At 30.5% G+C, this 18848-nt stretch overlaps 1 protein-coding gene across 1 annotated transcript in view; it reads left to right on the forward strand.

Moving 5' to 3' along the window:
• Nucleotides 1-691: 691 nt before the first annotated feature.
• The window catches only part of kek3 (leucine-rich repeat, immunoglobulin-like domain-containing kekkon 3 protein), a 57974-nt gene continuing 39817 nt past the window's right edge, over nt 692-18848 (forward strand). The window contains exon 1 of the mRNA XM_075369623.1: nt 692-2249. Within this exon, the coding sequence (XP_075225738.1) occupies nt 748-2249 (1502 nt within the window). The 5' untranslated portion in view covers nt 692-747. The remainder of the gene's footprint in view (nt 2250-18848) is intronic.

The raw sequence follows: 18848 nt of genomic DNA on the forward strand, positions 1-18848 counted from the left end.
GAACTATTAAAAAAAAAAGCATTTTTAAGTTCATCATGAATACTGTTGTGGTAATAATACTGAAAATTGAAAGTCAGAGCATTATCATATTTCATAAAGCCCAAAATGTAAATTAAAAATAAAAAATTAACGACGATAAGTAAGTAGGGTTTCAACTAATTAAAAATAACCGGTAAACTAAAATTGTTATACTTGAATAAGAACAGGGTTTACTAGAATCACACAAATTACTTTCACCGAAAAGCGAATATTTAATCCGATTAGCAAATGGAAACAGACAACTACATTTAATAAAAATACATACGGTATAATCTGAAGGAGTCATTTAAATTTGAATTGCAAACATTAATAAAGCTGTATTTGCATCCGAAGGGAGTTACACAGCACGCGCTAAAGATTTTATTATAAGATAGCTACATCACTTCGACCTATACTTTTTCATCCCGATTTTTTAACTGTAGATTTTTATATTTCGTAACAATTCTCTTAATATTTTTATAAATCCCAGTAATGTCTCCGAGTAGATGTACAAATCTGATTCTGTAAAATTCATTTGCGAAAGCTGATTACATTACTCGTACACATAGCAATGAAAATATTAATTATCAAAAACAATGATGAATTTTCAAGAGATTTTAAATCGATACTGTATCAAAGAAATTATTTTTTTCTGTGTGTGTTACAGGGAATGGCCGCTGGTAGAGAAGAAGAAGATGATCTGGAAGGTCAGTAGAAGTCGTAGGCGGAATGTTATGGAGGTTACAGATCGCGTGGCTGGTGCTAGTCGCAGTGAAAACTGTGGCCGATTGTCCGAGCGCCTGCGAATGCAAATGGAAAAACGGAAAAGAAGCGGTTTTTTGCATGAACACCAATCTTACCGGTGTACCTCAACATCTGGATTCCGGCACGCAAGTTCTCGATTTAACCGGAAATCCGATAACGAGCGTAGAACGCGATGCGTTTCGCACCGCCAATCTTCTAAATTTGCAAAAGGTTTTTCTCGCGAAATGTCGAATAAAAAGTATCGACCGTTACGCGTTTCGAAAACTGACAAATTTAGTGGAATTAGACCTTAGCTATAATCACTTACCGGCCGTGCCATCCCACGCCTTCGAGTCGGTTTCTGAACTGCGCGAACTCAAACTTAACGGTAATCCCATTCAGAGACTTTTAAACGACGCGTTTATCAATTTGCCGCAGTTGGTGCGTCTTGATATATCCGACTGTCGTTTAGGAACGATAGAACCTAAGGCTTTCAACGGACTACAAAATACTTTAGAATGGTTAAAATTAGATAAGAACAAGTTAACGGACGTAAGGTCGACGACTTTGACATCGTTGGATAGTTTACACGGACTGGAATTGACCGGAAATCCGTGGAACTGTTCGTGCGGGTTAAGATCGTTACGCGAGTGGATGTTAAGACAAAACATACCGTACAGCATACCCCCCGTGTGTAAATTCCCGCGTCGGCTTTCAGGAAGAACATGGGATAAATTAGAATTAGATGAATTCGCGTGTACGCCTTCGATAGCGGTAATTAACGGTAAAGTTCAAGCCGAAGAGGGTCGTAACATCAGTATGAGTTGTCGCGTAGGCGGTTCCCCTCGACCGGCCGTGAGGTGGTTGTGGAAAAATCGAGTAGTGGCGAATATATCGAGCGGTCTTTCCGCCTCTAGTAAAAAATTATACGTGTTACATCTATTTGAAGATACGAGTAGATTAACTATCCTCGCGGTCGAGATGCAAGATGCAGGAACGTATTTCTGTGTAGCGGAAAATAAGGCCGGTAGAGCGCAAGGTAACGTCACTTTATCGGTGACCCAAAAAATAAACAGCGACGTATCGATAGCGTCGTGGAAAGTACTTTTAGCTAGTGTTTTGATAGCCGCTTTATTTCTATTGGCGTCGTGCTTAGCGGTGTTGTGTATGTGCGTTATACGACAGAAAAACGCTCTCCAGTCGAGTCTACGTCGCGGTGACAGTTACGAAAAGATAGAACTGAATCACAAACCGGCGACCGTAGTGATGAATCACAGCGGAGTCCCGAAAGGAGCGAACGGTTATTCTGAAGTAGCCGTTGTGGGTCCGCTGAAACAGCACCCGAGACACAGCGAATACCGAGGGATCCCCGCCGACGAAAGAGACGCTGATGTCGAGGAAGAGGACGAGACTTCAAGGTGCAGAACAGCGCTTCCAGAAAACGAACACAGAGTGCAAACCGGTCAACCGTCGCTTCAAAACACTAGGCAAGTTAACAAAATGTATCGTTATACTGATTTTTATATTTTTACAACCATTTTCTCTGGGCTTAACCAAACGATTTTTTAAGGCCGAATACAATTCTTGATATAGACTTATTTTCAAGATGCTAGAAACACATTATGCAAATTAACGCTCCATCATTTACTAGTAGTATTCGATGTTGTTATTTAACTGTATTGTTCTATGGAAACGAGCATTTTATCACATCCAAGACCACTTCTCTGATATAGTGATCTAAAATTATTAAATTGAGGAAAAAGTTAAACTTTCATAACAAAAAAATAATAAATTCACTCAGATTATTAAAAACGTTAAAAATGTTTATTTTCTTTAAGCTTTTTTCCTACCGTTTGGTGTTAAGGACAGACAATTTTGACAATTATTTCTGTAACTAATAAGCAATTAGAACAAACAAAATCTAACAAATCAATAATCTAATAAGGATAAATGAAAGTGTGGTAACAATAAGAATATAAGATGGCAAAAAGACAGAAAAATATTTATTTTATTTTTTTTTACAGAAAAAATTCCTTTCACAATTGCAAATGACTCGTTGACCACAATACATATACAATACTAACTCACATTCTGACTTTTTTTATGGCAAAAAAATTTGTATTATTAACTCGGTTTAATATCTATAAATACGATTTAGAACTTTGTTTTTTAAGTGAAAAAGAATACCTAAAAAAGAATTTTTATTTAAAGGAAATTTCTTGAAGGCTATTTGGTGAGAAACCTTACGTACTAGGAACACCATAAAAACGTATGGACCGAGGTTAACTTTTTTAAACCGATTATCACCAGTCCATTGATTTTTATGAAAGCTACTATAACGAAAAATTGTGTTTTAATGGTTTCTTTTCAAACAGAATTGTCTTGAAAAATTTTATATTCTTTTAGCTATTGCCTAATTTTAAATAAATTTTTCATTTTAATTAAAATAATGTAACATTCTTACTTTTATGTAAAAACTATAATTATATATACACCTAATACATTTTATTTTGTAATTATTTGTTTAAAAAGACAATGAAACAAAAACACTGCTAGCATTACAAATATGATGTAAAAGTCAAAAAAAAAAAAACCATTACAATACAAACAATTAAGTAAACTGTTTCCTTCTTTAATTAATTTTTAACTGCCATTGACTTCATGGTAACACCATTAAAATCGCATCAGACATTGTTTTAAGACAAACTATTATACGAAATGTGTAAATTTCCTTGAAAACTAGATCACTTGATAAATTCTTCACAAAGTTATGCAAAACTGATTACATTACATATGATAATGTCAAAACAAATAAATTTAATAAAAAATAATTATTTTAAAGATGATGATCAGATATAAAAATGCTTAAACAACTATAGATAAAGATAACTACAAAATGGAATGGTGTCATACGTAATCTGTCTCATGTAAGGCTGTTAAATTAAAATGTTGTTGTTTAATAAAATTTAAAACTAATGTTAATGGAAAAACCTGAAGTTGTAATTTTCATATAACGATTAAAAACAGCAATAAGTAAATCAAATTAAAAATAATATTTATTTCACTGCAACAGAAAACAAACTATAAAAAAGTATTTTAATCATTCATTTTGAAAAAACATGTTTTTGGTTATTAAATATACCAGTAAATAAATATATATGTATTAATAAAAATCATTGTAAATAGTTTTCTAATACCACAAACATCAGTAGGCAACAAACATGTTAATCTAATACAATTGATGGAAAAAATAAATCATTGTACATGAAGAAAGAGATCATTCCCATAATAAGAATGATTAAGATGAGTGCAATAACTGTATGACAAGATTTTTTTTTTTGAAATGTTAAGAATAAACATAAAGAAACACAGAAAACCATTCAAATATTCAAGTACTGAAACCTCATTAAGTTTCAAGCTTCAATAGAATTAATGAATGTTACTCAAAACACTATTGTGTACTCAGTTGACTTATATTTAAATTATTCATCACTAACCTAACTTACATTAACAGGAATAATCAAAATATCAGTTTTAACTAAAAATGTCATTTTTAAAAAAAAAAAAATACGGTTCAAACACTTAAACAGAGTTTAAGTATCAGGTATAAACAGATATAAATACCAGATAAGAACAGGTAGCTTAATTAACCAGTGATTATTCTGTATTTTTGTAACTTAGAATAAATTAGTATGAGTAAAATAATACTATGCCAGTTTTTAAACTAAAAATACTGTTTTTAACTAAACTTAAAAACAGTATTTTTTTTCTTTGGAGTGTTACAGTGAAGCTAAACAAACAAATTATAGGAGGTTATCATCACCTGGAAAACATGAATAACAAATACTGCTTGCAGTAATCGTCATCTAAGAAAATATATCATTACAAAATTTTCCAATCATTTGAAAATATAAGAAGTTCACAAAAAAATACAAGAGTTTTTTTACGGTCCCCATAAATGTAAAGTATCATCAAATTTAAATGGTTATTTCTCTCAAAAATATAACAAAATAGATATATAAATAAATTAGCAAAAATCGGTTATAGAATGTAAGTAATGAGGTAGAGGTGTGAGGACTCCTACCAACAGCAAATCAAACCTGGAAAATACAGGCTGAGCAACATAAAACCGAACCCATAATGTAACCGCTGCAGAATCAGTAGGTTATGTTGGAATGAGATTTTATGAATGATACGGATAAATTAAATACGAAAAACATAAAACGTAATTTAAATGTTGCATTTACTTACTTATTGTTACAAAAGATGTTCAAAATGACCACCTTGGGCATCGATGCACTTTTGTGCTTGACTGATCATATTGAGAGTAATCTGATGGAAAACACTGTTGTCACTGCATTGATTTCTCGTTGAATTTTCACCTTCAGTTCATCAATATTGTGGGGATTAGATGCATAAACTCTCTCCTTTAAGTAACACCAAAGGAAAAGATCGCAAGTAGACAACATTGGGAAATGTGGAGGCCACCATCCTCTGACAGTTCATTCATTTATGAAAGCTGCATGAACACGATTCAGTGAAATATTTGATGTGTGACATGTTGCTCTGTCTTATCTTCTTCAAAAGTGGCATCTACTGGACTGGCAGTAATTCTCCTTTCAACATCGGCAATGGCATGTGGAGTCCTAACGGAAGGTTGCCTATTTCATTTTGCATTTGAAACCGAACCTGATGTATGCCATTTTTTAACTAAATCGTGTATGCTACTCTTTGCTGGAATACAGGGATTCAGAAATTTTTCTACGAATTCTTGACATGATTCTTCAAATGATCCAGAACAAATATAGGCCTCAACTATAGCTATCCTCTCCTGGATTGAATTGAATGCATTTTACACAAACACAACTGCACTCACAATATTGCACTGCAGCAAAACGTATACTGCACTGACACATAACCACCTGATAAATGGCAGCAACAATCAGTAGTAACATATACACCCACTAGTCACTCTAGTTGTGTGAGAGTCTTTTATAAATAGTGTTGGGTAGTGGTTTCATTATGGATTTGGTTTTATGTTGCTCACTCTGTATATTAAAAAATTCAGATATAAGCCTAACAAATTAAAAAAATTAAAAACATTTGGCCATACCATGTCCTAAACTACTACTAATACCATGTGGTAATTTAAACATTTCATAATTTTTCAATTAAGAAGAATATCATGGTAAGCAGCAATTACAAGAAAGGTAGATTGAAATATCACCAGAAGCCATAAGGTACCTATGCATTAAGTTGGTATCCCAAATGCAAATGTCAGACGACTTCTTCATAGCAAATGTCTCACACTGATAGCTGTCACTACTGTATTCTAGCTTTAATATATTTTCTTTACACCTGTCAATCATTTGCTCTATTGAGCTGCCTTCAACTGACTTTAAAACTACACATTATCAGAATGGATAAGATAATGTGCTTTATGAAAGATGGTTATATGCCAAGATTCATAATGGCTTTTGTAAAATTATTAAAAATATAACGTAAATAATCATCCTACCCTTCATAAAATAATGGTAACAAAAGCATTAACATTAATAAATGAAAATAGAATAATAGCGAGTCAACTTACATTACATCTTTATAATATTGTGATGAAACAATAACAGATGTGCAGAAAAGATTAATTAAATATTTTTTCAGCATCACTTTAAACTGTTTTGAAATCCAGACTTTAAGATCTGAATAAAGGGTATCTAAAAAGTATTTAATAAACTATTAAACGCAGTTAAGGAAATAGCAAATCGAATGTCCCAAAATAAGAAGATATTTGCTGGAATATTGTATTTGCATCAAAGGAAGGATATAGATTTGTTCAAATATGATAAAAAATGAGCTTAATAAGAAATTAAGAGAATAGTTCTGTGAGTGTGGCTAAAACAACTGGATACAGAGAAAAGAAAGCACTGACGCCATTTGTACCCTACTGTCATACTAGTAAGTTTATTAAGATAGATAAGTCTGTAGGAAATCAAAGCAAAAGCATCTTTGAAGAGCGTAACACTAAGACTGACAAAATATACGTTTCATGCTATATACTTTATGAGGTTGATTACTAGAGTTTGTAGAGAGCTACACATAATTTTGTTATTGTTGTATCAAACTCTGTAACAAAATTTAACAGTCAAGCTTAAAATAGGAGAAAAAGGGTAAAGTAATGTGTATTTTGTTTAGTATTAAAACATTTTGAACTGACCTATTGACTATTATAAATTAGAATTAGAATACTATATATTATCTACATAATTTATATGATATTTCTTATTTTGTTCTTTTTCATTCAGGTTAAAAAAAAAAATTGTTAACAGGCAATATTCAAATAACATTATAGATTTAATTATAAAAAAATCAAAAATTAAAATATGTAAAAATTAAAAAAAAAGATTAAGTTTCTTTCATAAAAAGAAAAAGTTAAACTTAATGTTTTATAATTACTACGATTTTATTCTATAAAATGGAAAAGCACTTTTCCATTTAGAGAAAATTATAAATTAAATGTGAGATTAATGATAATTTATCAGGGGATATCAAAAATTTTTAAATTAATTACTAAACAAAAGGATATGATATAAATATACAGAATTTTGAGATATTTTAGAAAGGAAAATTAATACTTATCGCAATGAATCAGTCAGATTTAGTAAAGAAAATAATATTATAATTTATAATTTGAAGCAGAGTTCAGAGGAAGTTCATGCAGCAGAACTTAAAAATATTACTGTTGATCTCTTTAATGATATTTTAAGAATGAAAATTACTTGAATAATATTAATAGAATGTTTAACTGATTCAAGTAATGACTTCTGGTGTGTAGATTTGAATCAAGCTAAAAAATATCATTTCATTTATGCAAGACAAAACAAAAGGTTTTTTCTATTATTATAATCGTACTTTCATTTTATTGAATCGGATTATTGGGAACTCAAGCCTATAGAAGAAAACATGACGTACATATATCATTATTTTGCCTAATGTACTGATAAATTTGATAAACACATGTAATAATTTCAGTATTCAGTATTAATGAGTATTCAAAATTCAGTATTAATGAGCGCTACTCATGTCAAAATAATCAAAACATTACACAGAAAGGGCAAACGGAAAATTATATCTTTTTAAAAAAGATAACTGATAATTATATACATTTGTTAAAATAAAAAATTAAACTTTTTAATTCATTAAATATATTAATCAAAGCTAAGAATAAGTTCACATCAGATTCTTAAAAACTTTTTTTAAATGGCAGGATATGGTACAGAAACAGAGAATGATGAGGCAAAACAAATTTTTAAATTCTATTCTAGTTTTAGAATATTCAATATTTGAAGACTGTAATGAGATAATTTGGTGGAATGCTATAAATGATAAACTGATAGCTCTTCTGCTGACTGATGATGCCATTATTTCTTACTTAACTTATAACTCCTCTGCTGACTGATGATGACATTGTTTCTAACTTTTAAATGAAGAAACTCAAAATAATGAAGACAATAAAAAACCAGAAATTCCTATGCAAGCATAAAGAAAATTCATAATGCAGAAATGCAATGAGTATCATAATAGTTTGTTGCAATTTCCATAGAAATCTTGTGAAATTACAAAGGCTTGTTCAAATAATACTGAGCAAATAATCAGACAAGAATAATTAAAACTAGTGTAAAAATTTTAATTAAAAAAAAAGAAATTATGTTAAATTAGAATGTAAGATGTAGAATTAATCCACACAATTCCCTACAATAAAAAAAAAAAAAAAAAAAAAAAAAAAAAAAAAAAAAAAAATTATAAACTCAAATTAGAGTTCTACGATGAGCAATATCTATGTGATAAGAAATATCTTATTAAAGTACAAGCCTTTAATGTTAGGTATTTCTACTGCATAATAAATAAATACAAGTACTATGTTTTTTTTAGAATACTAAAGCAATATAAAATAAATTTTTATGCTTATTAATATGTAAAACTTTGCTTGTAGAAAGTAGACTCTTCTGGACAGTTAAAATAAATAAATTAGATGATAGGTATTAAATCTGTAGAAAACAAACAAGAAGGAAGATATGGATGAGCACAGAATAGGCCTTTGTTCAGAATTAGAAGAATTAAGACCTAAAAGAAGAAACTTATAAATGCTTCAGTTATGATTTAGTTTATTATTTAAAAATACTGTTATCCACGATCTAGTACTCAAATTCATATAAAAGTTGAAATCGGCTGAAACTTGTCATCGCAAATCAGCTGATTTTGAAGTCGAGAGTTCTAAGGTTCTAATCTTAGTAAAGGCAGTTACTTTTACATGGATTTTAGTACTAGATTATGGATAATGGTGATCTTTGCTGGTTGGGTTTCAATTAACATCTCAGTTATGGTCAACCTGAGACTGTACATGACTACACTTCATTCATATTCATACATATCATCCTCTGAAGTAATACCTTATGTTGGTTCTGAAGGCTAAACAGAAAAAGAAAGTTATGATTTAGTTTATTATATTAATTCTGCAATCCAGCAGAATCTACATGTAGTCAAATCATTCAAAATAATTCAACTAAAATATTCATCAGTGGTTATGCTAACAGAATTACAGTAATGAAATGAATCAAAATTTTTTAGCATACTAAATTTATTTATACGATAAACAAGGAGTAATGGGAAAATATATAAATTCATGTGTAGATACATATGAATCAGAAGTATATGTATATTAAACAATGACTGATGGAGTACGTTCATTATTATATAATGTCAAGACTCTATCAGCATAATATGAAGGAAAACAAGAGTAACAGAAAACTAGGAACAAGGGTAACATCGGAGGAAAAATGAAATAGAGAATAGGGAAGAGAACAAGAAATGAAAGCCAAGGAAGAGAGACAGAATCGATATGATAGCAGTTTACATAATAAATTTATGTCATCACGCTGTTGAATCATAAAACTAGGTTGATATATCAGGGATGAATGAGATAGAAATGGAAGGAGGTGTCAAATTTGTATATATGTGTGTACACGTGTGAGAGGAACAGATAGAGAGCTGTATATCAGAATATAGACGAGAAAGAGGTGAAGGGGGACATACATATCACAGTTCATGACGCTATTTTGCATACGTTATCAAATGGTAAATTACTACCTTTGTTTCTCCCAAATTCCAATGTTAAATGATTATCTGATTTAATTAGGCACTACAACAATAATTACACTGATTATAATTACAACAGGTAATTTCGAGGTAATGAACATTGCAATGAAACTGCAGCGACGCAACAAGAGAGAGGGGAGTCAATAAAGATTTAAACTGAAAATATTATATATGAATTTGCGTATGTTAATAGGCCGATTGTAAAACAACAATATGTAAAACAAATAGAATTATTGGTTAAATTGAATAGTCGTTGCAAAGACTGGAACAGTTAGTTATTTGGTGAATATATTACAGTAAAATTTATTACTTATGGTTTTATCTGCAGTAATTAAATAACATACAGCAGAAATAAATTTTGCTTCTTCCCTAAAAAAACAACATATAACTACAGTTGTTTTTATCGATATGAAATACATATGAATCCATTAAATATACTTTATAGCAAACTTCATTTTTTAATATATCTATTAACATAATTTACTACTTTGTTTTTTCTAAAGTGTCAGGTGAGATGTGTATGAGGAGGAGTTTTTGATTTTATATTTTTTTACTTCTAAAACTTTTTAAACCCTACAGACACCACAAAATATCAATATAAAAAAAACTTATTTTATTCATACAATTTTAATAATATACACATACAATAAAAATAAAATAAAATTAAAGACATCAATAATAAAAAGATATATCCCAAAAACATATGAAAATATTAATAAATATTTAAACAAAAGACAAACTAATATTAATATTTATTAACAGCTACATCTCTAAAGCTCTGTTGCAAAGAAACTGCAAAACTATTAATGTGTAGCAGTAATATTATTAAACAATTAATAGCAAAGAAGTACATAATAATAATAATACAGTGAAACCGGCGAATAACGAGTTCGATTGTAACGAGATCTTGGTTGTAACTAGCGAAATTCCGGGATTGTTTGGTTTTCAATCTCATTAATGATAAATTAACTTGCTTTTTGTTAGGTATCGATATATCATAAACTTGGTTATTACGAGCATTTTGATTTTTCAAAACCCTTAATTCAAAAAATGTTAAACAACCAAATAATCTCAAAGCATGGGAAATTTCATTTCCTCATTTACGAAACATACATTTACAATTTATACATAAAGACTGTGACATTTTATCTTAGGATTGTTCATTTTATCTTAGGCGGTATTACAAAGAGGCTAGTAGTTATTTTAATTACGCGGGTTTTTTTGTTTGCAAAATTCCAAGAAAGACTGGGGCCAAACAATGATCCGTCAAAACCGCCCAAAAAGATTCATCGAACTCTACAGCACATTTTAAACGATTTAAGTGAAAAACTGAAGAGAGGCGTGGTTAAAGATAAATTTTACTTATTCTACCCCCACTGGTAAATTCAGTCATAATTTTCAGTTTAAAAATTGAATGAGTTAAACGAACAGTACTGCGTTAAAATGATCGATCGGACACCCAATAACCAAATACAGTACAGTAATAATGTAGTCACGTCAGTAAATGCGTTTTCATTTTAGTGTGTCTTGCTTAAAAAACATAGTGTATTTTTAAAAACGTGTACTCCTGTTCATTTGTAATGAACGATCTCGTCAAAATCGTCACGGAAATCCGTGAGTGATAAAATCCATATTATCTAAGAACTGGAACGAGACCTAACAAAGCCAGATGTTAGCAAAAAACATGGACTTTCTTCATCCACAGTTTCAACAGTAGAGAAGAGTCGCGAAAAAATCACAAGCTCTTTTGAAAAAAACAATCAAGCTATGTGACAAAGACTGGTTAGACAGCGCCTTCTTATCACGGTTTGAAGTGAAAAGAAGTGAAAATGTAACTATCAGTGTATTCACATACAGAGATTTCCCATTTTCAAACTTTTTCAGCATTTTACGACTCAGTGAAATATGATGTGCCATCTGATCATCGATCAAGTTATGCGGCCAAAGAATATAATGTATTCTAACTTGAAGGTGATCATGCAGAACAAGTATGAACTGTTGGTGCAATAATGCTCAAGGACATCCCTATTTTTTGGTGGTGGTCATATGGCTGTCTGTCTCAAGCATTTTTTGTACTGCATCAATGTTTCCCTCAGTCATAGACAAAGACGGTCAATCTGACTCAAACTTTCTTCTTTTAAACTCCCAGTACATCTAAATATTATTGCATAACGAAGATAATTTTCTCCAAGCACAGTAATGATCTCCTCTAAACACTGATCAACCCATGTGCAAAATTGCCTGGTATTCAGTTTTCAATCGTAGTGACATGACTACCTCTTTTCACCATCACTGCTAAAAAGAAAATGACATGACACAGTTACTACAGCGACTACTACGTAGACAGGGACTTGTCTAAACACACTAAATTGTAACCACCTGTGATGCTCCAATCCATCATATTGAAAAAACTTTCCTACGGCCTTCTGAACTATAAAATCTATATAAATTTTCCACTCAAATAATACAATTTTGAATCAACATTATTTTAATGAATAAATAATAACTTTCAGAAGAGCCTAAAATGCCATTAAAATATTTAGCTACAAAGATATTTTGCACGTACAATATTAAAGTACTTATGTAAGGATAAAAAGGATTAATTTACAATTAAATTATTTTACAACTGAAAGATGTACTAAACCTTATTGAACAGAGATTTAAGTGTCAGTAGAGATCTAACTAAACAGTTTAAACATTTAATACTTCCACAAGCCACATAATTCTGTAGTTGGCCTAGGGTTTTCCTTAAGTTAGTTTAAAACTTGCTTCAAGTGACTATTTAATAATCTGAAGGAAACTCAATTTGTTATAGCACATGTTTAAACTGATGATGCTTAACTGTTAATACATACTCTTAGGTAATGATACCCTGATTTTTTTTAAATCCTCCAGGTGGAATGGGTACTCACCAACTGGACAGACTCAGTTTCGTTTGTCTCACCACCCTCTCTCTCTCAATTGGTAGATCAACCCTCTCTCTCACTATCCATTTCTTTCACATATCCTTCATACTTTCTTCCTTAAGTTGTTCTGTTAGGTTTTGGTCAAATGCACACTAGATCTACACTTTTTTTTTTGTCTTCAGTCATTTGACTGGTTTGATGCAGCTCTCCAAGATTCCCTATCTAGTGCTAGTCGTTTCATTTCAGTATACCCTCTACATCCTACATCCCTAACAATTTGTTTTACATATTCCAAATGTGGCCTGCCTACACAATTTTTCCCTTCTACCTGTCCTTCCAATATTAAAGCGACTATTCCAGGATGCCTTAGTATGTGGCCTATAAGTCTGTCTCTTCTTTTAACTATATTTTTCCAAATGCTTCTTTCTTCATCTATTTGCCACAATACCTCTTCATTTGTCACTTTATCCACCCATCTGATTTTTAACAGTCTCCTATAGCACCACATTTCAAAAGCTTCTAATCTTTTCGTCTCAGATACTCCGATTGTCCAAGTTTCACTTCCATATAAAGCGACACTCCAAACATACACTTTCAAAAATCTTTTCCTGACATTTAAATTAATTTTTGATGCAAACAAATTATATTTCTTACTGAAGGCTCGTTTAGCTTGTGCTATTCGGCATTTTATATCGCTCCTGCTTCGTCCATCTTTAGTAATTCTACTTCCCAAATAACAAAATTCTTCTACCTCCATAATCTTTTCTCCTGCTATTTTCATATTCAGTGGTCCATCTTTGTTATTTCTACTACATTTCATTACTTTTGTTTTCTTCTTGTTTATTTTCATGCGATAGTTCTTGCGTAGGACTTCATCTATGCCATTCATTGTTTCTTCTAAATCCTTTTTACTCTCGGCTAGAATTACTATATCATCAGCAAATCATAGCATCATAGCATCTTTTCACCTTGTACTGTTACTCCGAATCTAAATTGTTCTTTAACATCATTAACTGCTAGTTCCATGTAAAGATTAAAAAGTAACGGAGATAGGGAACGTCCTTGTCGGACTCCCTTTCTTATTACGGCTTCTTTCTTATGTTCTTCAATTAGATCTACACTAACAAATAAATTACTGAAGTAGGTAATTACTTGTAATTATACATTATTTAAATCTCATTCGGAATGTGTGGGTGTTCTACTTTATAGAAATTACCTCAACAACATTGAATTTTCCTTGAATGATAAAGGGAAACTATACAAAAAACTTAATCATAGCACAAAATGCAATATTAAGAATAAAAATGAAGGTAAATTGTCCATATCAATGCATAAAAATAATAAATATGTATTGAATTACAGTATGGCAAGTATTTAGAGATAATAAATAAAATCAGTACATATGAATTAATACATGTCAAACAAAGATAAAAAATTCAAGTATTTTTTTATTTATAAACTCTTCATCAACAGAGGAAAATTAGTTATATACTAGAAAAAAGGCATGAAAATGTTACATAGTTTGTTTCATTACCCATGATTTTGTTAAATGTTTTTGCCAACTGTAGCTAAATAAGGTTCATGAATTTAGCGTACTAACAACAACAAAAACTTTTACAAAAAAACATTTCAAAATCCTGAACATTTTTAGCTTTTTCTTGAGTTGTTTTCCTTTTTTATCCCCAAAACACAAACATAATTTTTGATTAATCGTTCATATAAAGAAATATAAATCGTTCAAACATACATGGCTGTGCGCAGCCACCCGGCACAACACGTGGTCCACTCTGCGCCAATAGCAGCTAAAATAAAAATGTGACACATACATTAAACAAACAAGCCCATGAATTTTATTTTATTTAATTTTAAAATACTGAAGATCATTTAAATGAATTAGTAATTTATAATTAAAAATTGCATGAGCCTTGTGGTATTGTATCACATTACATGAAAAACAATTTTATTCTTTGGCCTTCGAAAAACATAGATATTGTTATTTTTAGGCACAAATGACTTTTTATATTTTAATAAATTAAACCTTTATAAATATAAACACAAGGAAAGTTAGAATTTCTAATTTACCGATTATCAGCCAATGTGATTCATATTTACAGCCTTCAAACAGATATGACAGATCATTTTTAATTCCTGAAAGCTTGTTCTGACTCTATGAAGGGGTCCCAATATATAATATTAATTTTAGATATGAATAGACTGAATATCGCTAAGGACCTAAAAATTTGTAGACTTGTTGCATCTTTGGAATTCATATGGTTTGGTGGAGGTAATTAAAATTAAGTACCAGTTACATAATAGTTTACAAAATCCAGAATTTGGAGCTTAAGTGCTTATTGGGTAAATTTGAGCCTCCTTATGTATATTCAAGAACAGTCCAAAAAGTAATGACACAACAGTTGTAGTAAGAAGAAATTTTATTTTGAATCTACATTCATATGTTCTTTCTTTCCAAAATAGTCTCCTTAAATGCAATGCACAGCTTCCAGCATTTAATCCACTTTACAAACATGAAATCCAGGCCTTCTTTTGAAAGCACTGTGCATTTTAATATGCTACTATGCATTCAAAAGCGCTTTGTATTATACCAACATGGCTTTTATACCTTCTAGATTCATCGCAATGTTTTTCATTTTCAGGTCCTTCTTTATCTCTGGAAGCAGTCTAAAGTAGCACAGAGCTAGATCTGAGCTGTATGTTGAATGAGGAATCATTTATTTTATTTTCATTCAAAAATTCGTTGATTATCTGAGTAACATTGGGATAGGCTTATTGTGATGATACAGAAGTTCAATTTTTTTCAAAGGCTTTTTATCTGAAGTGATTCAGCATTATCTTTAGCATACTGATTAACCAGAGAGAATTTACAGTCATCTCTTCGTCTCAGTAGGTGCCTGATGATGATAAATGAATCCTTCATGATTAAAATAGATAATCATGATATTACCCATGCTGCATGCAGCCTTTGCTTTTTTTGGAAGTGGTGAAGAAGTTGACTTCCATTGGGAGCTTTGTTGTTTCATCTCAGAGTCACTATCAAACATACAAGAATTGTCAACTGCTATCACAATATGCTGAAAGGGTGTTCCTTCCATCTTGTAGGATGCCTACAATTCGCAGAAAAATACATGATACTCCATCTGGTTAAGCATTAAGAGCTGCAGAACCCAACAACACGTAATATGCTTCATATGTATCTGTGTATCTGCTCGCTCAGAATATTATGCGCACTGTTTTTGAGATGTGGATCACTTCCCCCATCTGCCACACACCAATATGGTGATGCTCGCTGTATTCACCATAACAATGTTAATCGACGTGCTTGGTAAACCCATTCTCACCATGTATTCCATGCTTTCTTCCAGCCAAAAATACAACATAGCAAAGAAAGCATTGCACATGACACACACTGTTCACTGAATGCCTCTTTCAACAATTTGTACATTTCAGAAGTTGGTTCTTTTAAATCACACAAAACTGAATTGTGTAATGTTGATCAATACTTTTTCCGTGGTAGGCAATTACACCACATACACTTTAGTGAATGATCACTGACACTCAATGATTATAACATTCAATTTAAAACTGACATGGGAAGTAGACAACATATTCGGGTATTTGTACTGAATACATACAAGACTGCCATTTTATGAAAATCAGTCTCATTACTCTTTGAACCGCTCCTGTAATACACATATATACTTATATATATCTACTTATATTTATACTTATATACTTATCTATTTATATAGTAAAAATAACTTGATACCCAATAACAGTTAATAAAATGGATGCTAATGAATTTTGAAGCATGTGGAAAATGTCATGCCTAACCAGGAGTCAATCCTTTAACCTCAAGATAAAAACAAAAATGTTACCCCTTTGCTACAGAGATCATCAGCATGTGATATACTCAATAACAGAAACAAGGAATAAAAATTCAGAAGATTAAAAAAATTTGGCCATTATTTCTATTATTTTATTTTATTATAATAATATAACATATATACACATATACTATAACAGTTTCCCAATTAAAGAACTTTTTATTTGTGTTTCCAATTGCAGACTTATATTCGACTATAATTGCTGTATTTTGTTTTATGTAAATACATTTGCAAAAAAGGTAATAGAAACACAAAAAATAAATTTTTATCGGCATCCTAACCCAGGATCAGTAAGATGCAAAACCAACATCACATTTCGTTAAGTTTTTAAACAAAATAGCATTAACAATAAACATGAACTGCAAATCAATGTTTAGTAAAAAGAAGAAATTAAATTAAAAACTGGGTTGGTTTAATTAAATTTTCACTTGTTCATTAATATGCAGTAATTAACAAGAAAATTATAAAGTCTGAATAATTTGAAAGCTTGCTATATACACTTTTTACTCTCGCTAAGTTTAAGAAAGAATTAAACTGAAAAGTAGTTTTTGACTTAATCCTAGGATTTTGTAAAAAGCTGTTACTTCTCATGAATAGTAACAATGAAGAAAGGCAGAACTAATTCTAGTTTTAAGTATTTCTTGAATTCCTTATGCACTCTTAATTTCAAAACACTTTAGAATAAACATTACTTTAAATGAACACGCTTATGTACACACTAAGTTTTATTATTTATAACTTTTATTCAATAAAATCATTTTTTTAACCTTTTCTTAATTCAAAATTAAAAGAATGTTTAATATTATCAATATTAAAGAATTTTACAAATAAACATAATAATAAATGTAAAATATTTATTAACAAATGTAATCAGCACAGCCATAAGGTCTACAAATAGTAACACAAAATGGATCAGATATATGATCTAATTAAAACTACTGCTTTTTTTTAAATTAAAAAAAATTGCTCCCATTTTTCTGGCAATTTTTATTGTTCATTAAAAACTGGTATAAGCCTAAACAAATGAATTTGTAAACATTTTTAACATTTTATATACTGGTTTAACAAATCAGTTTAGATCATTCCTTTCTAATTATTTTTCTTTGGTTAAGAAAACATATAATAAATGAATAAGAAAATTAAATATATCAGATTAAAAAAAATCTTGTTTTTTTACATTTTATTAGCATAATAGTCTAGCTGAAAAATGACATAATATTTCATTGATTTGTCTGTAACTATCAAGTGAGGTATTCAAGAGCCAAGTTGAAACAAAATTGCAGATTTACTTAGGTAAAACTTACTTACAGAAAGAACGCGCAAGGTCTAAAATAGTTTATATATATGATATAAATAATTTATAAATATAGTTGATCATCTTTTCTTTAGAAGCAATTAGATCTTCAGAAATTTAAGTATAATGGTTTTTTTATTTTTCATTATTTTAGAATATTACAAGCACAAGGCAAGTAAATCATATAAGTTAACTAAAAAATGTTCACGCACACACACACACACTATAAATAGGTTTATTATAACATAACTACAGTGTAGTTTTATATTAATGCTTTGCACATCACCCACCCATACTTTGAAATTGACTTTACTAAAACACCAGCTTTTACATATCCTCATCAGTAAATCTGCCACCATGGTATTCTGAGATATTAACTCCATCTGAGCTCCTTAATGGTTTCAAAGAACTGAATGTCTAACCAAATCATCAGCCCATTAGAGATATTAGTTAGTTGACAGACTGGGAACAGTTGAGAATCTTGCTCATGAACTGTTAAATAAAGCCTTTAAGTGACATACATGGTGCAGCCACACATTATCATGCAGAAAATAACTCCTTTTACACGAGTAATACTTTTTTTGGATAATTTCTGAATGATTCCTCTGAACCAAGAAAAAAACTGTTTGCCTCTCTCTGAATTTCTGACTTCAATCTCTCATAATTATATCACTAGTAACAGAAGTCTCACCTCTGGATCCTGTCAGCATTAACATCCTTCCATCTACAGAAACTATCATGTACCTCATACATCGGAAAAACAATTACAAATTTCATCAATTCCTTCCTTATTGGTACTGAATAGAAGGATAACATGAAGACATATTTTAT

The sequence above is a fragment of the Lycorma delicatula genome, chromosome 6 (genome assembly GCF_047948215.1).
Source record: "Lycorma delicatula isolate Av1 chromosome 6, ASM4794821v1, whole genome shotgun sequence".
Classification (NCBI taxonomy): Eukaryota; Metazoa; Arthropoda; class Insecta; order Hemiptera; family Fulgoridae; genus Lycorma; species Lycorma delicatula.